At 45.0% G+C, this 19,718-nt stretch overlaps 1 protein-coding gene across 4 annotated transcripts in view; it reads left to right on the plus strand.

The window, feature by feature from the left end:
• Window positions 1-19,718, plus strand: part of ARHGAP6 (Rho GTPase activating protein 6) — a 475,091-nt gene that overhangs the window by 220,207 nt on the left and 235,166 nt on the right. The window contains exon 1 of one of the 4 annotated variants that reach the window (XM_082717097.1): window positions 4,307-4,991. The exons of 2 other annotated variants lie outside the window; for them this stretch is intronic. In XM_082717097.1, the coding sequence (XP_082573223.1) occupies window positions 4,947-4,991 (45 nt within the window). In that variant the 5' untranslated portion in view covers window positions 4,307-4,946. Of the gene's footprint in view, window positions 1-4,306; window positions 4,992-19,718 lie in introns of those variants that run through there. One more of the 4 variants, XM_082717093.1, reaches the window with a different exon arrangement.

Raw genomic sequence — 19,718 nt, forward strand, 5'->3', positions numbered from 1 at the left:
AAAGACAAGCAAATTCATAGAAACAGAGAGTACAGTGGTGGTTGCCTGGGTGGAGGAAATGAGGAGATGATGGTTCAATCGTACAAATTTCCTTCCAGTTATAAGATGAAGAAGTTCTAGGGATCCAGTGTGTGGTGCGGTGACTGTAATTAACAATTGTATGTTGTATATTTGAAAGTTTCTAAGAGAATAGGTCTTAAATGTTCTCACTACACACACAAGATATGGTAACTATGTGAAGTGATAGAAGTATGAACTCATCTTATTCTGGTAATTATTTAAATAAATATTTAAACTTAAATAATGTTATATGTTAATTATATCTCAATAAAGCTGGTGGGGGAGTGGAAGATTATTGGTTCCCAAATGTCAACAGTGCTAGGATCGAGAAGCCCTGCTATAAAAGGGAAGCAGAGAAGTCAAGTCCATAAAATATAGGGCAGTGTCTGCCACCGGGAGAGGGCGTTACAATATAGCCGAGGGACTTGGGACTCTCTGAGACACCAGCGGTATTCTCTCTGTTGACTTCAGTGATGGTGATCATGGGCATATGTTTTGCAAAAATTCATTAAGCTACACATTGTATGTTATCAATTTTTTAAATTCAAAATTTGGAAGGTACTCTAGCAGGTGGATTGACAAAACAGTAGGATGGAAGAGTATGGGCACTGGGTTTTAGGGAAGGGGTCCCCCCACCCAAGAGGGTCTCAGAGCTACTCTGCGACAGGGCAGGGCCTCCAAGCGGGGCCTTCTCCTGCCAGCCTGCATAGGTTTTAGTGCCCAGATGGCCCTGAGCTCCTCCTAAACTCTGAAGCTGAATTTGCTTCCATGGGCTTGGGTAAAGTTTTCCTGAAAAACTCATCACCCCTGGGCTGGCACCAAGTGTGGAAAATGTCGACTCAGCTTATAGGCAGGCAGAGTGAAGGCCAACAGGGGTTTTAATTTCAGTGTGCTGTGGTGGCGAGGACCGCCCTTAGTCCCGAAAATGCTGGAATGTTCAAGGGGCAGGAAGACAAGGAAATTCCACTGTGAGGATGACACATGTTTATCTTAAAAGTGATGCTGGTAGAGGAACTCCTAGAGATGATTTCTGAGTCCTCTCTGGGGGAAATGATAAACATCAGAGCAATGTATTATTTTTTTGAAAAGGTGACTAACCAAAAGAGAACATTAGCCACACCGTCTCTTAACATAATGAGCAAGCGGCATGAACTTCAGCCTCCCCTAGGGGAGGGTTCGTGTGCTTGGGGTCATCTCCCATGGTCACCCAACAGACAAAGATCGGAATTTTGAAACCACCTGCCATGTTAAAATGTAGTCTAAATGACCTAGGACAATACCGGCAAATTGTATGCCCTTAAAAATATTTACTGAATGAGTGACCGAGTGAATAAATAAACACCATGGAGAGGATGCTTAGGAGCAGAGGTGTGCAAATAAGACTTTTTGATTGGAGCGGTGTTTAAACTATGCCTTGAACTATATTCAAATAGAAATAATGTGTGGAATTCAAATTGTTTAAGACTTAATAGGACTTTTCAAGTTTGGCACAATCTTCTAGGTCCCGTCTTGAGTCTTGAACGAGCAGACTGAGAACTGAAAAGGTGTGGCATTCTCTCTGAGGTGAATTTCGTGTCTTGCAGCATGAATCGATCCTTTCCTTTCTCAAATGTTTTGTCTTATCTCCCCAGACCTTTCAAACACGGAAAAGCAGCCCTGTTGCACTTAAGAATTTAACTCTGACTTAGCAATGACAATTTAGCAAGAAATATGCCAGCAGGCAGAAGTCATTCCTAGAATGTAAGCACGCAGTTCGGGAATGATGGAGTTTTTCTGGCTTACGATAATGCTGTTTCGTGACAACACATTTTTCAAAGGTGGCACCCCAGCAGTGTGAGGTGAGCCAATTTAACATGGGGGTGCCTTACTCAGGGGTAATGATCAAAGCACTGTTGTTAAGGTGTTTTTTAAAAAATTTATTTACTTATTTGAAAGAGAGCATGCACAAGTTGGGGGAGGTGCAGAGAGAAAGAGAGAAGCAGACTCCACACTGAGCAGGGAGCCCCATGCAGGCAGGGCTCAATCGATCCCAGAACCCCAGGATCATGATCTGAGCTGAAGGCAGAGGCGTAACTGATTGAGCCACCCAGGCACCCCACGGTTCAGGTTTTTAAATCCAGGGACATACCTTGTATTGTTTATGTATATTAATAATGAACCCGTTTCTGTAGGGCAAAGGATTTTTAGCTTTGGAGGTTCAGTGGCCAGTATGACAGAGAGAGAAATCTTAAAGCTGGAGAGTTCAGCTTTCTAAATGGACCACGGTGAAGCGAAGGTCCCTAAACGGGTCCCGGCTTCATTCTCTGAAAGATGCCGCGTGGCGAAGCCGATGCTAGTTCTCTGCCTTATCCCACGGGTCTTCGCTGCCAGAGCTCTAAGGCTGCTTTCCGCAGCAGAGCAGAGCCGAAGTGAAGAGGGGACTTGAGCATATCATTTTTCCAGCTCTGCCTGGAGGTGTGAGGAAGCAGGGAGGGCCTCCAAGGTGAGCAGGCGAGCTCTGGTCTCCCAGGCAGCAGAGCGGAAGGAGATCTGTGCAGCGTGGATTGCGGGGGGACTGCGGGGGGACTGCGGTGGGACTGCGGTGAATGGTGACGTGGACTTTCTTTCAAGACAGGCGGCAACACGCTGGTCATAAGTTCCTGTTTGGGACAGGGCACTGGTTTAAAGCTTATTTTTATGTTACTACAGTATAAAATACACATAGCAAAGGGTGTAAATTACAGGAATCTGAACTGGAGTGCTCAGTGAGATTTTCCATGTGGGTGTCCTTGGGTAAGGTGTCTGACCGATGAAGATACAGAACTTCTCCAGCACCCCGAAAGGTTCCCTTGTGCCCCCTTCCCAGTCAGTACCAACTCCCTATCTTGGTAATAGATATTCATTTGTTTATATTTATTTCCTTGTTTATTTATCCCTGTTGTGGCTTCTGTAACCATAAGTTGGTCACAGCTGCCTATTTCAGTTCAACGTTTGAATTTCAATTCCGGAATAAGTAAATAGAATCATACACTGTGTCCTATTTTGTGTATGACTTCTTTCAACATTTGTGAGAATAATCCATGTCATTGTGTGTGTCAGTATTCTCTTCTGTTCATTGCTGAGTAATATCCCATTATATGAACAGACCACCATTGGTCCATTGAGGAGCTGTTGATGGGCATCTTGATTGTTTTCATTTTAGCAAATCTACCTGAGGATTTTAAATATCCTCGTAGGTGAGGAAGCCATTGGCACCCATTTCTCTATGCGTCTGGGAGTGGAATTCCTGGATCAGAGGGCAAGGTTGTAATCAGCTTTAGCAAATGTAATCTTAGAGCTTTCCAGAAAGATGAATGGTCATGGGATTATCTATTCCTCAGGATACCTGTGCCCCTGGCTTCACATTCCTGGTTGTTGTTGTTTTTACAATGTCCATATTTACAATTATGATGCCATTGTTTTCAAAATATTATTAGTTGGGTGGTTCATCCAACTGAATTGTAAGGGTTCAGACACGGGGGACACATCTTATTTCCCTTATTCCCACCTGGTGCACCCACACAGAGCGCAGGAAGTGCTCCTGGCCAAGTCCAGCGCCGTGGGTACCCTGAAGAATGGAGACAGGCCACCCAGAAACCCGCCTTTCCCTGGGTAGCTACCGGTCTTGGGCTTTGACGGATGGATTTCACTGGGTCTGGAGTCTCCACACTGGCCCCAGACCCTGCCTTTGTCTGGACTTAGCTTGTGGGGAACCTCAGGTAAATCACAGAATGCCAGGCCGAGGGAGGGACCTCTGGGGTGTTACCAAGTGCACCCTTCCACAAGGGATTGTACAGCGGAGGCCAGTTTTCAGTGGTGTGAACCTCCAGTGTGTTCTAAAAATTATTTGGTTCATCTGGCAGCATTTGCAAGGAGTATACGTTTCTTCTGTTTCCAGATTCTTGCTGTGCCCTTTTCTGATGTGCACCTCAGAACTAAGGCACAGAAAGCAGCGACCCCAGCCCCCAACTCCGGTGCAGCCCGGGACCCACACCAGCCGCTGCGTCCCGGCAGGTTCTTACGCAACTCCCGCTTCCCGCGGGGTTCCTCAGACAGGCCCAGGTCCCGCAAGCTCTCTGGGACTCAGTTTACCCAAAGTGGCGCGGTCAGGCCGGCAGCCGGCCGGGCCTTCCTCAGGCCTTCTTCAGCTCCCCCGAGCTGCATTACTTGGCCCCTCTCAGGCCTGCCCTCTCCGGGGTTCCCGCCGTCGAGACTCTCGCAAAGGAGGGCTTTCCGAACACCAAAACTCCGCCCTCGCCGCAGCGGGTTCCGAATCGCCTTCCAGCGACAGGCCCACACCCCTTTCAAAGTTAGCGAAAGTCGCTCTTTCTTGGAAACCCAAGCTCGCCCTCTCGCTGGTGTTGAGGGCTTCAGCAGCCCCGGCGCCGGCAGCGCGGCTCCCACGGGCCTGGCAGGGGTGGCGGGGCAGGAGGTAGGAGCGCCGGCCGCCCTGACACCTGTCGTGGGCGCGCGCCGTCGCTGCAGCCCCCAGCAGCTGGCGGCTGCGGTGGCTGCCGCGCCAGGAGCCCGCCAGGAGCGGAAGGAATTAAGCACCCGCCCATCCCATCGGACTCGGCCGCTCCCCTCTCCTCCTCCCCCACCTCCTCCCCCTCCTCTCCTCCTCCTCGCCCTCCTCCTCCTCCACCTCCCTCTCCTTCCTCTACGCCGCGGCCGCCACCTCCTCCCGGTCCCTGTCAGCCTCTCGGCGGGACGCTGGTGCCTGCGGGCGTTGCGGCGCGCTGGGGGCGCGGGGAACGGGGCTCGCGTCCGGGGGCTGGCCCGGGATGGCGGTGAAATAGGGGGACCTCGGAGAGGCGCCGCGACCCCAGGCTGTGCTCAGGGGCCTGTCACTCCTTCTCAGTGGCGACATGGGGGACCCGGTACACCGCCAGAAACCGCAGCTGCACTACGCGGTGAGTGTCCCGGCGCGCACACGGGCGACAGGGGGCGCCACTTGGCCGGCCTGGGAGGGGACAGCTTGGGGTTGACGGGACCAGTGTCTCCCCGGAGGTCCTCGGTCGGGGGTTAGGGTGGTGGAAGGCGTCCTGGGCGTCACCCCCGAGCGTCACCTGCTTAGAAACTCGGCTGCACCCTAGAAAGGGAGCCCCCAGCCCTGAAGCCCGCGTTCCTTTGCCCCGCGCGGTGGACACGGCGTTCACGGCCAGAGGCTGAGTCCTGCCGCCGCCTCGCTGGCCAGGGCTGAGAAACGGGGCTCCTGGGGCCCAGGTTTGCCCGCTCAACCTTAGGTCAGATATGCGGCAAGAAGGAGAATAGAACTGGCGGCGAGGCAGGGCTGCTCCGCGATCTGAGCGTGGGGCTAGTGGATTCTCCGGAGAAAATGCTGCAGGGCACTTTGGGGTGCAGCCGGTTTGCTTCTGGAAAAGAGGGTGTGCATCTCCCTCAGACTTCGTGGCGGGACAGAATGTCGCACATTATCCGATTAACACAAGGTGATGCCAGGGGGTCTTCTGCCAGTGGCTTCTCTCCTGCCTGTTGACTCAAATACTCCTTAGATATTTACCGGGGGCTTTGGGCTTACTGAGTGCCAGGCACTGCCTGGACTCTGCTCGGGGGTCGGCAGGACACCACAGACTCAAAGCTCAAGGGCTTTTCCTCTTTTAAAGTAGGAGTCAAGGTTTCAAGGTGAATGACGGACCGGCAAATCCAGATTCCAGATTGAGTTTATTTTTGAGAGAGAGAGAGAAAAGATGTTTTTGAGGAATGAGTACTACTCCTGAAGACTCTGAATGCCGCCTGCAGGGAGCCGGCAGGCAGCAGCCTTAGCTCACCGCAGTGTTCGTGTTTGGACATCTATTTTCCAGTTGTAAGATGTGGTGTTTTGAGATGGTCCATTGCAGTCGTCCTGCCATCTCCTACTTTACGGAGTTGTCTTTGACCTGACGTTCACTGCTGAAATTATACATGCTACTTTAAAATTGGAGAGAAGCAGGCACAAAGTTAAGAATCATCAGTATTTATAATTAGTCTGACAGTTATCTGTCTGGAATTCCTGTCCTCCAAAATGCCCTCTCCACATTAAAAAAAAAACAAAAAAAAAAAAAAACAAAAAAAACACACAACTAAGAAAATATATATTTTATTTAAAGAAAGGAGTGGAGAGTGGACAGGAGTTGTAAATACAGAGGTCCTGGTTCTTGTTGCCAGGGTGGGTCCTGGATCAGCTGGGGGCCACTGGGCTAATCTGGAAGCCCTACACTTTCATGCCGATGCGTTGGGAGGAAAAAAAAAAAAAGAGGACCTGAATTAGAAAATTATCAGGGTCCCTACCGGTAAACATTCTAGGAATCTTATGATGGCTTTCTCTAGTTTTGCCATTAACTTGCCTTGAAATGACAACTGAAACACTGGTAAGTTACTAATGCTCGTTTTTGTAGACACTCGTGGCTCAGTGATTTTCCTTTTAAAGTGATATTAAGGGTAACCCAGTTTTGGCAGAGGTTTCCTCGCACTGAAGGTTCTGGAGTCTGTGCTCATTACACCCAGTCGACATTTTACCCCACCACCTTTTCCAGATTTTGAACTGTGTGCTGATGCCCTTTGATTTGCAATCTGAGGTCTCTATGCCATTTCCAAGGTGGAGGAGGAAAGGTGAGAACTGCTTCCTTACTTTAAAAAAAAAAAAAAATCTATCCATTCTACAAATGGTTATTGCCTCAGTTAGGCAGATGCATCCCCAAACAATTTAAAAATTATTTTCATTCAGCTGTCTCATCCTGCTAAAAGCATAAACTTAGAGTCAAGCTAATGCTGCCATCTCCTCTTGTGCTCTGAAGATTCGCTGATGGACTAGCCTTTTATTCAAGCACAGATCACCACATGCCTATTTTCTGATTTAGGGCTATAAAAAAGAAGATTCCAGAGGGAATTTGTTGGCTTTCAGGTTGGAAGAAATCACCCGGGGTCCTCTAGAAGTTTCTCATGCATACTTAAGAGTGATAAAGCAGCAGCATTCAGCAGCTCTGTATCAGTCACAAGTCAAAAGAATGTTCTTTATTAAGTGTGACCCATTGCTTTTCATATCAACCCTCTAAGGCTTAACATCTCTTCTAACACTGCTCTCTTCGTCTGCTTCCCCCATCCTGGTTTAAGTAATTCCAAAAGCTCATTTTGCCTTTTAGCACAAAGAATCCACTTCCTTGGCGCCACGTGGTTCTGCCCCGCTGTGTATTACCGTATCTTAGTACCTCCTGCCTACCCTGAGATGTAATCCAGGGGGCAAGTATTTAATGTTCTTCCTCCGGAGCTTTTTCATTTGCCCAAGACGAGACTTCCCGTAAGAAATCAGTGGCTCACATTTTGTTCACTCAACAAACATTTGTGAAGTGCCTATTGTGCGCCTGCCATTTGGTCTGTTTTCTAAAGGGACGATTGAATAGTGAAAATGCCAAGAGTTGCCACAACACTTGCTCATGTTTTTACATGGTCATAATGGTCTTCAGTAGACACGAGCATTCTCCATTTGCATAATGTGACAGTTTTCCAACGTATAGCACCACGGTCTTCTTGTTTTCATCATCAGAACAAAAACGTCCCTAGCAGCTAATGCGGTCCTCCCAACCTTTCCTCCCGCCGTTTTCCCACATTTGGTTTATGGTGTGACTCCGCCCTTCCCGCTGGGTGCTGTCCTTCCCGCCTTCTGGTGACTTGGTCAGATTTGCATTCCATCTGCGCGGAGCCCAGGATGGCGTTGAGGGTGAGCAGGAGGCAGAGTGCATCCTGGCGGTGGGGCCAGGGAGAGACGAGAGAACGCCCTGCGTGTGACGGCGGCTGGGCCGGAGGTGGAGAGCAGTTAGCGTGTTCGAGAGATACTTAGGACAGCGAACCAGCCAGTCTTCATTTGGACGGGCTATCGAGATGCTGGAGTATGATGGGCACGGACGGTGTGCATGGATCCGTGATTGCCTGGCAACACTTTCAGAGAAATGGCAGGTCATAATAAATACCTCCTTATTATCGTCTTATACAACTTGTGAAGCTGTGTTGAATCCAACTAGTGGGTTAGACAGGTTTTCTATTTTGTGTTCCTTGGAAACCCAAGCCTCAGTGGTGGGGTTCAAGGTGGCACAGGTGTGGCTGGTGACAGAGTGGAGTGCTCTCTCCAAGCGCCCTGATTTCGCACAGCTCATCTGACTCATTTAGACGATTGAGATAGATGAGCCGAGTTGCCCTTCCTCCTCCCTGGTCTGTCACCATAATAAACCAACAATCAAATATTGTACCTTCGTTGACTTACTGTGACCGTCCACGTTGTTGAATTGCATGGCCAAGTAGCTCTTTAATTGGACAGGTATAGACAAAATCCCAATTTTAAGATACCTGTTGAGTTCAGTGCTGTGTCTTTATGTCTTTCTTGGGGTTTCTTAGCCTCAGCAAAGTGAGCATTTGGGGCAGGATGATTTTTTGTGGTAGGAGCTGCCCTGCACACTGTGAGATGGTGAGTGGCCTCCCCGGGTTCTAGTCATTAGATGCCAGTGGCACTCCTCCCCCCAAGCTGTGACAACCAGAAATGTCTCCAGACATTGCCACATGCCCCCTAGAGGACAAAATCGCTCCCACTTGAGACCCACTGGTGTGCGTGTGATTTTCATGCATGCTTTTGAGAAGAGGTGACAATTACCACATAATAAGAAGATCTAAAAAGAGGAAACATGGTAAATGTTATGAGTCTTATATATGTTATTCAGGGAACATACAGAACTTGAGCGACAGGCCGACACAGAGGCTCAGAGAGAGGCTCAGACCCTGGGGGCAGAGTAATGGGTCACCTGGTTTCAGCGATCATGGCTTTAACAGTGTCTTCCTGCTCTTGCTGACCCTGAAAAGTTAAGTTGCTTGGCCTGGGTCAAAGAGTAGGTTAATCTGCCTTTCCCAACAGTCCCCATATGCGTTCTTCCATTAAACACAAAATATTACAAACCTTCATTGTCTGCCAAGATCATGGAACAGGTCTAATTTCATGACAACTCACGCAGTTAAGTACAGTGACTCCTCCAGCAGAATGCCTGCGCCGAGCCATAGTTTTAGAGCAAGGTATCCGGGGCACTTTCGAGCTGCTCCTGAACAGTGTCTCCGAAGCAGCTCCCTGGAGTCCCACTCTTCCTTTCACCCCGTTCTACGAAGGGGAAACGAGGAAGTTTCAGGAGGCCTCTGGCTGAGATAAATCGGTCCGTGGGGTGATGTGTGTTCTGTTCACTGAGCTGTGCCAAAAAGCAGGGGGATTGGACTCTGACTTGACACTGATCCCTGGGGAGTCCAGCTGTCAAGGTGTAGCCCTTGGCGTCCCTCGGACGGTCTGCTGCCGAGTTCCTCCATTGCTCCCTCACTTCCTCTTTGGTGCGATTGCCCCGCCGTCTGTGCTCTCGACCACAACCTCGACGTTAAATGCTGACTATTCCCTGGCTCTGTGTGACCCCTCCTTAAGGAAGCCACAGGAAGGGCTAAGCTGCCTACCCCCGAGCGGGAGCCTCTCTTTATCGCAAATGGTTAAGATCTTACTCTGCAAATTGCCAGATTTGCTTTCTGTGAACATTCGATTTCCAAAGACTTGGAAGCTATTGAGTTCACTTAATAATTCAGAGATGCCGATTATAGGACATTCTTTGGTAATTCTGAAGACACCCTGAGCTGTTGCAGGGTCGAGCTGATACGAATTGGTTATCACCCATCAGCACTACGGGTGTAGACATCTTAAGAAATTGAGAAGGACTGGTACTGACCTGCTATATGGCCCAGAATTCACCTTTGTAGCTCTCTGCTTGTTGTCTCTCTCCTCACAAAAGCTAACGTTTTGCTCATTACAACTAAATGGGAAATTATTGAACCCCCTTAATTCACAGCTCTATTAATTGTGGATACCTTTTCCAGCCTCACCCCAACCTCACAACGTGCTCTCTTTTCAGTTGCTCTGAGAGCTTTTCCTTTATGTGGTCCCTTTCCTGTGGAACTCCCATCACCTTAGGAAATCATGCCTCCCACCCTTGGAGACACTTCTTTTTTTTTTTTTTTTAGTTTCTGATTTTTTAATTTAATTTTTAAATTAACATATAATGTATTACTTGCTCCAGGGGTACAGGTCTGTGAATGGTCAGGCTTATGCGCTTCATAGCACTCACCATAGCACATACCCTCCCCAGTGACAGTTGGGTTATGGACATTAACCCAACCATCCTATTGCAACCCCCTACCCCCAGCAACCCTCAGTTTGTTTTGTGAGATTAAGTGTCTCTTATGGTTTGTCTCCCTCCGGATCCCATCTTGTTTCATTTTTACCTTCTCTACCACCCAAACCCCCTACTCTGCCTTTCAAATTCCTCATGTCAGGGAGATCATATGATAATTGTCTTTCTCTGATTGACTTGTTTCACTCAGCATAATACCCTCTAGTTCCATCCACATCATTGCAAATGGCAAGATTTCACTTCTTTTGATGGCTGTATAGTATTCCACTGTGTGTGTGTGTGTGTGTGTGTGTGTGTGTGTGTGTGTGTGTGTACCTCTTCTTTATCCATTCATCTGTTGAGGGACATCTAGGTTCCTTCCATAGTTTGGCTATGGTGGATATTGCTGCTCTAAACATTCGGGTGCACACATACCTTCGGATCACTACATTTGTATCTTTAGGGTAAATACCCAGTCGTGCAATTGCTGGGTCATAGGGTAGCTCTATTTTCAACTTTTTGAGGATCCTCCATACTGTTTTCCAGAGTGGCTGCACCAGCTTGCATTCCCACCAACAGTGTAGGAGGGTTCCCCTTTCTCTGCATCCTCTCCAACATCTGTCGTTTCCTGATTTTTAAATTTTAGCCATTCTGACTGCTGTAACGTGGTTATCTCATTGTGGTTTTGATTTGTATTTCCCTGATGTCAAGTGATGTAAAGCACTTTTCATGTGTCTGTTGGCCATCTGGATGTCTTCTTTGCAGAAATGTTTGTTCATGTTCTCTGCCCATTTCTTGATTGGATTATTTGTTCTTTGGGTGTTGAGTTTGATAAGTATAGATTTTGGATACTAGCCCTTTATGTGATATGTCATTTGCGAATGTCTTCTCCCATTCTGTCAGTTGTCTTTTGGTTTTGTTAACTGTTTCCTTTGCTGTGCAAAAGCTTTTGATCTTGATGAAGTCCCAATAGTTCATTTTTGCCCTTGCTTCCCTTGCCTTTGGTGATGTTTCTAGGAAGAAGTGGTTGCAGCCGAGGTCGAAGGGGTTGCTGCCTGTGTTCTCCTCAAGGATTTGGATGGATTCCTGTCTCATATTGATCTTTCATCCATTTTGAGTCTATTTTTGTCTGTGGTATAAGGAAATGGTCCAGTTTCATTCTTCTGCATGTAGCTGTCCAGTTTTCCCACCACCATTTGTTGAAGAGACTGTCTTTTTCCATTGGACATTCTTTCCTGCTTTGTCAAAAATTAGTTGACCATAGAGTTAAGGGTCCATTTATGGGCTCTCTCTTCTGTTCCATTGATCTATGAGTTTGTTTTTGTGCCAGTACCATACTGTCTTGATGATTACACCTTTGTTATAGAACCTGAAGTCTGGAATTGTGATGCCACCAACTTTGGCTTTCTTTTTCAACATTCCTCTGGCTATTTGGGGTCTTTTCTGGTTCCATATAAATTTTAGGATTATTTGTTCCATTTCTTTGAAAAAAAATGGATGGTATTTTGATAGGGATGGCATTAAATGTGTAGATTGCTTTAGGTAGCATAGACATTTTCACAATATTTGTTCTTCCAATCCCTGAGCATGGAACGTTTTTACATTTCTTTGTGTCTTCCTCAGTTTCTTTCATGAGTACTTTATAGTTTTCTGAGTACAGATTCTTTGCCTCCTTGGTTAGGCTTATTCCTAGGCATCTTTTGGTTTGGGGTGCAATTGTAAATGGGATCAACTCCTTAACTTCTCTTTCTTCTGTCTTGCTGTTGTTGTATAGAAATGCAACTGATTTTTGTGCATTGATTTTATATCCTGACACTTTACTGAGTTCCTGTATGAGTTCTAGCAGTGTTGGAGTGGTGTTTTTTGGGTTTTCCACAGAAAGTATCATATCATCGGCAAAGAGTGAGAGTTTGACTTCTTCTTTGCCAATTTGGATGCCTTTTATGTCTTTTTGTTTTCTGATTGCTGAGGCTAGGACTTCTAGTATGATGTTGAATAGCAGTGGTGATAGTGGACATCCCTACTGTGTTCCTGACCTTAGGGGAAAAGCTCTCAGTTTTTCCCCATTGAGAATGATATTCACTGTGGGTTTTTCATAGATGGCTTTGATGATATTGAGGTAGGTACCCTCTATCCCTACACTTTGAAGGGTTTTGATCAAGAAAGGATGCTGTACTTTGTCAAATGCTTTTTTGGCATGTTTTGAGAGTATCATATGGTTCTTGTTCTTTCTTTTATTAATGTATCACTGATTGATTTGCAGTTGTTGAACCAACCTTGCAGCCCAGGAATAAATCCCATTTGGTGGTGGTGAATAATCCTTTTAATGTACTGTTGGATCCTATTGGCTAGTATTTTGGTGAGAATTTTCACATCTGTGTTCATCAAGGATATTGGTTTATAATTCTCCTTTTTGATGAGGTCTTTGTCTGGTTTTTGGATCAAGGTAATGTGGGCCTCATAAAATGAGTTTGTAAGTTTTCCTTCCACTTCTATTTTTTGGAACAGTTTCAGGAGAATAGGTATTAATTCTTCTTTAAATGTTTGGTAGAATTCTCCTGGGAAGCTGTCTGGTCCTGCACTCTTGTTTGTTGGGAGATTTTTTTTTTAAAGATTTATTTATTTATTTATTTATTTGACAGAGAGAGATCACAAGTAGGCAGAGAGACAGGAAGAGAGGCAGGCAGGGAGAGAGGAGGAAGCAGGCTCCCTGCCGAGCAGAGAGCCCGATGTGGGACTCGATCCCAGGATCCTGAGATCATGACCTGAGCTGAAGGCAGCGGCTTAACCCACTGAGCCACCCAGGCACCCTGTTGGGAGATTTTTGATGACTGCTTCAATCTCCTTACTGGTAATGGGTCTGTTCAGGTTTTCTATTTCTTTCTGGTTCAGTATTGGTAGTTTGTATGTCTCTAGGAATGCATCTTTTTCTTCCAGATTCTCAAATTTGCTGGTGTATTGTTGCTCATAATATGTTCTTATAATTGTTTGTATTTCTTTGGTGTTGTTTGTACTCCTCTTTCATTCATTATTTTATTTATTTGAGTCCTTTTTCTTTTCTTTTGGATAAGTCTGGCTAGGGGTTTATCAATCTTACTAATTCTTTCAAAGAAACAGCTCCTAGTTTCGTTGTTTTATTCTGCTGTTCTTTTGGTTTCTATTTCATTGATTTCTGCTCTGATCTTTATTATTTCTCTTCTCCTGCTGGATTTAGGCTTTCTTTGCTGTTTTTCTCCAGCTCCTTTAGGTGTAGGGTTAGGTTGTATACTTGAGACCTTTCTTATTTCTTGAGAAAGGTTTATAGTGCTATATACTTTTCTCTCAGGACTGCCTTTGCTGTGTCCCACAGTTTGAACAGTTGTGTTTTCATTTTCATTTGTTTCCATGAATTTTTTCAGTTCTTCTTCAATTTCCTGGTTGACCCAGTCATTCTTTAGTAGGATCCTCTTTAGCCTCCATGTATTTGAGTTCTCTCCAACTTTCCTCTTCTGATTGAGTTCTAGCTACAGAGCATTGTGGTCTGAAAATATGCAGGGAATGATCCCAGTCTTCTGATAGAAGTTGAGACCTGATTTGTGACCCAGGATGTGATCTATTCTGTAGAATGTTCCATACACACTAGAGAAGAATGTGTATTCTGTTGCATTGGGTTGGAATGTTCTGAATATATTTGTGATGTCCATCTGGTCTAGTGTGTCATTTAAGGTCTTTATTTCCTTGTTGATCTTTTGCTTTGATGATCTGTACATTTCAGTGAGGGGGGTGTTAAAGTCCCCTACTATTATTGTATTATTGTCAATGTGTTTCTTTGATTTGTTATTAATTGGTTTATATAGTTGACTGCTTCCACATTAGGGGCATAGATATTTAAAATTGTTAGATCTTCTTGTTGGAGAGACACTTTAAGTATGCTATAGTGTCCTTCCTCATCTCTTATTATAGTCTTTGTCTTAAAATCTAATTTATTTGATATAAGGATTGCCACCCCAGCTTTCTTTTGATATCCATTAGCATGGTAAATTGTTTTCCACCCCCTCACTTTCAATCTGGAGGTGTCTGTGGGTCTAAAGTGAGTTTCTTGTAGATAGCTTATTGATGGGTTTTATTTTTTATCCATTCTGATACCCTTTGTCTTTTGATTGGGGCATTTAGCCCATTTACATTCAGGGTAACTACTGAAAGATATGAATTTAGTGCCATTGTATTGCCTGTAAGGTGACTGTCACTGTATATTGTCTCTGTTCCTTTCTGGTCTACTACTTTTAGGCTCTCTCTTTGCTAAGAGGACCCCTTTCAATATTTCTTGTAGGGCTGGGTTTGGTGTTTGCAAATTCTTTTGAGTTTTGTTTGTCCTGGAAGCTTTTTATCTCTCCTTCTATTTTCAATGACAGCCTAGCTGGATATAGTATTCTCGGCTGTATATTTTTCTCATTTAGTGCTTTGAATATATCCTTCCAGTTCTTTCTGGCCTGCCAGGTCTATTTGGATAAGTCTGCTGCTAATCTAATATTTCTACCATTGTATGTTACAGACGTCTTGTCCTGAGCTGCTTTCAGGATTTTGTCTTTGTCACTAAGACTTGTAAGTTTTACTATTAGATGATGGGGCATGGACCTATTTTTATTGATTTTGAGGGGACTTCTCTGTGCCTCCTGGATTTTGATGCTTGTTCCCTTTGTCATATTAGGGAAATTCTCCACTATAATTTGCTCCAATACACCTTCTACCCTCTCTCTTTTTCTTCCTCTTCTGAAATCCTAATTATTCTAATATTGTTTCATCTTATGGTATCACTTATCTCTCTAATTCTCCTCTCATGGTCCAGTAATTGTTTGTCTCTCTTTTGCTCAGCTTCTTTATTCTCTGTCTTTGGTCTTCTATATCACTACTTCTGTCTTCTGCCTCATTTATCCTAGCAGTAAGAGCCTCCATTTTTTTAAATTATACCTCATTAATAGCATTTTTGATTTCAACTTGGTTAGATTTTAGTTTTTTAAATTTCTCCGAACGGTATTTTGTTTCTCCAGAAGGGGTTTCTCTAATATCTTCCATGCCTTTTTTGAGCTCAGCTAGCACCTTGAGAATCATCATTCTGAACTCTATATATGACATATTACCAATGTCCATATTGATCAGGTCCCTTGCCTTCAGTACTGCCTCTTGTTCTTTTTTGTGTGTTGATTTTTTTTCTACCTTGTCATTTTATCCAGATAAGAATATATGAACAAGAAAATAAAATACTTAAAGGGTGGCAAGGACCCCAGAAAAATGTATGCTAACCAAATCAGAAGAGACCCAAAACCAAGGGGAGAATAAAGGGGGAAAAAGAAATTAAATATATATATTTTTTAATATATTATATATATAAATATAAAATATATAAACATATTTAAATATATGTATATTTACACACACACACACACACATACACACACTGGTAAAGAAAACAGTGCCACCCACTTGACTTGGGTGTGTTTTGGTCTCTTAAAAGAAACTACCTCCCAAAATTTTAAAGGAAGAAAATCTTATATATATACACAAAAATAAGGGTAAACGCAGTGAAGGGATGGGCTATGACTGTAAAGATGAAAATTAAAAACAAATTCTAAAAAGGGAATTGATGAGATAAGTTGCTTGGAAAAAGAAAAAAAGAGGAGAGAATGTGCTCAGGATGGAGACTAAAAGAAAGCCATGCACTAGATTTAGGGCATATTTTGATCTATTAGAAGAAATTGTATTCCAAAATTTTTTAGAAAGAAAAAAACCTATATGTATATAAAAAATAAGGTTAAATACAATGAAGATATAAAATATGACTATAATGATGAAGGTTTAATAAGATTTTTTTAGAAAGGTATTGTTAAGATAAACTAGTTTAAAAATGTTAAAAGCAGAAAGAGGAAAAGTTAAAAAAATAGAATAAGAAAAAAATTTTTAAAAACTTAACTTTGAAAGACTATCAGATCATGGGGAAAAAGCCATGAATTCTATGAGTTGCTTTCCCCTCCTCTGGAGTTCTGGTGTTCTCCTTGATCGGTGAGCTTGGTCTTGGCTGGATGTTCTTGCTGATCTTCTGAGGGAGGGGCCTGTTGCAGTGATTCTCAAATGTCTTTGCCCCAGGTGGAATTAAACCACCCTTGCCAGGGGCCAGGCTAAGAAATCTGTTCGAGGTCGCTCTCTGCACAGTTTTGGTCTCGGGAGCTTTTGTTCCCTGAATGCTTTCCGTAGAGCTTTGGAGGACAGGAATGAAAATGGTTGCCTCCCAATCTCTGGCCCAGAGGAGCTGAGAGCTCAGGGCCCCACTCCTCAGTGCGGCATCAGAGAAAAGTGCTCAATCACTCCTGTCTCCCTGGTTTCTAGCCATGCTCCATGCTCACCCTGCCTGTGACCGAGTGTTTCTATCTCTGGCGCACAGTCCCGTTTGGAGTCTCCAAACCCAGCAGATTCCTGCTGCGCTTCTCCTCCTGGAGGAGGAAGGTGAGTCTCCCCGGATCTGCCCCTTGTGGGGTCCCTGCTCAAAGACCAGTGGTCTGACTGTGCCTTGGATCATGGTTTAAGGTAACCCTGAGCGGAGAGCTCATTCCTCAGCTCCGTCTCTGTAGTTCGCTTCCCCAGTCTGATACCCGGGAGCTCTGCCATACTCAGATACCCCCGATCTCTCTGTGACCCCGCAGGACCTGAGACCACGCTGTCCCCGCGAGGGCTCCACCCCTGCTTAGCTTCTGGAGTGACGTCCCTCACTGGAGCATACTTCCAGAAGTTCGGATTTTGTGCTCTGCCACTCCGCCAATTGCCAGGAGCCAGCCTCTCCCCCTGTGGTTTATCTTCCTGTTGCTTTGGATTCACTTCTCTGCACGTCCTGCCTTCTAGAAAGTAGTCGATTTTCTGTTCCTAGAATTGCTGCTCTTCTTGTATCTCTTGTTGAGTTTGTAGGTGTTCAGAATGGTTTGATAACTGTCTAGCTGAACTCCTGGGACCTGATGTCATTTCAGTCCACTACTCCTCTGCCATCTTGCAACTTCCTTGAAGACACTTCTTAAGCACCACTGTGAATGCATAAATAATCTGACTCCTGTTGCGTGTTCCGCTGCATCTCTGCCAATCATGGGAAAACAAATACTACTCTTTGCCTCATCCTTTCTGGTAATGAACTCCTGTGATTTACTTCTCCCGTTCCCCACCCTGTGGTAACTCTGGACCAAGTGCTCTTGATTCTCAACTTGGCTGTGATGTTATTGTCTCATCCAAGGCAGCCCTTGCTGGCTTGCCAATTTCTCACTCACCCCGTGCCCATGTCACCCTCAGTCTTTGCTGTCTCAGTAGGTGGCTGGTCACTGGGGGAGCCACACAGGCCTGAGCACCTTGGGAGCAGCAGCCCCGCCGGATCTGTTTTGCAGTGCTCTCCAAATGCATCCTCTTCTTTGCATCTCTACTGCTGTCACCTAAATCCAAGCACCCAGCTGTCCACACTAGGAAAGTGTGGTAACCCTATATCCCAATAGTGGGAGCAGCGAGATCTTTGAAAAAGATAATGCCCTTGTGACATTTCAGCACTTAATGCTCTCCAGTTGGCTTTTTATCGCTTAGGCCGATATCTTTGTCTGTGACTGTGGCCTTCCAAGTCCTCCCCAGTGACCCCACCTGCTCCCTAAAACCCTCCCTCACCTTTCCACTGCCCGGCCACCTGAGTGTTACTTCTGGTCTTCAAGTGCAACCAGCTCTTTCCCACCCGAGGCTTTTGTACTCACTCTCCCTTCTATCTAAGATGTTCCTTGTGCAGCAGGCATCCCTCCAAACTGCAGGGGAAAATGTCATCTTCCCTGAGTGCGCTTCGCAAAGTGCTTCTGATCTCACTCAGTAACCTGTGATTAGATCACGCTGGCTGCTGTCTTCGTGTTTGCCTCACTCCTTGGTCTTCTGTCACACATTTCGCGGTTTGTCTGTCTCTCCCTACTGATGTGGAAGTGTGTTCAGGGCAGCGACCCAGTCATTCTTTTCCCAGGGTAGCCCCACCGCCTCTAGGGTGTGCACCCCAGGGTAGGCACCCAGTAAATAGCAAGGAGCAGAGGCCCTTTGTAATCTTGGGCCTTAGTTTTTAAATATTTCCTGTCTGCTCTCCTGTGTCAGAGTATAACTGACTTCTTGATTTATTAGTGTCTAACAGCCTTGTCTAAATTTGCTACCTCTATTCCGATGGACCTGGGGTACCAGTTTATTAAATCTGTTAATCCCAGCTCTAAAATTAGGAATCATAATCTCTGAACTCGCATAGGAGCGATTCTCAGAAGGCCTGCGTGCATAGACATGGGATCCGTGACTATGTGAGTAAGGAGCTAAGGTCCACTTCCTTTCTGCAACTACCCCTCGAGGATGTGATATGGACAGGCCTGCTCCAAGGAAAAATGCAAAGGCACTGAACAAAGAGTAAAAGGAAAGAGGAGGGAGACAGCTCCCCCTTCACTTTTTGCTCTCAGTCCCATCCACTGTAGCGGTCTCCTGGGCAGCCCAGCCTGATGGGTATGTTGGTGGTCTGTCTAGCTTGCCATCAACAAGGACTGCAGGGCCCTTTCTTAAGTCCTGGCCACATGACTGAGTGGAAATTATGCAACCTGTTTTAGATTGTAAGCTCCAAAATGATGGGAGTAAATGGATTTCAAGATCTTAGGTGCTTGTAAAACTTTGGACTAAGATCCACCAGGGTTTACAAATGAATGCAATTAATTTTTTTTAATAAATTTTTTATTTTTTTTAAATAAACATATAATGTATTATAAGCCCCAGGGGTATAGGTCTATGAATCGCCAGGTTTACACTTCACAGCACTCACCATAGCACATACCCTCCCCAATGTCCATAACCCTACCACCCACTCCCTACTCCCCTACCCCTGGCCCCCCTCAGTTTGTTTTGTGAGATTAAGAGTCTCTTATGGTTTGTCTCCCTCCCGATCCCATCTTGTTTCATTTTGAATGCAATTAATTTCATATCTTTTAACATAGCCTCTCAGATTTTCTGGTTCTAACATTATTTTCAAGAGACTTGCCTCTCTGATTTCTTTTATTCTCAATTACATTCTGAGTACCTAGAAACTTGAAAGATCAAACAAAACAGCATGGACTCCTACAAGTCATTCTAGGGTATGGCTTTCTCTGACTTGATGGTGATGACTTGGACACAAATATGGGATATGTCTCAATTTGGATGAGTTGTACACAAAGTATAAGACTAATTTGTTCACTCAAATATGATCATCATTACTAAAGGCTTTTTCCTTGAGAAATGCAAACAGGTCAGGATTTTGTCTCCTTCTCTCTGGTTACTTGACACATTCTTCAATCTCTTGTAACTTAAAAATTTTTCATAGTACAATTTGATTGTTTGGAGAGTCAGCTAAATTGAATTTCTGAAATGAAGTTTTCAGAAGAATTTGGAGTTGTGGCTTTGGGGAAGAGTTTCCATGGA

Source organism: Mustela nivalis, assembly GCF_964662115.1.
Source record: "Mustela nivalis genome assembly, chromosome: X".
Taxonomy (NCBI): domain Eukaryota; kingdom Metazoa; phylum Chordata; class Mammalia; order Carnivora; family Mustelidae; genus Mustela; species Mustela nivalis.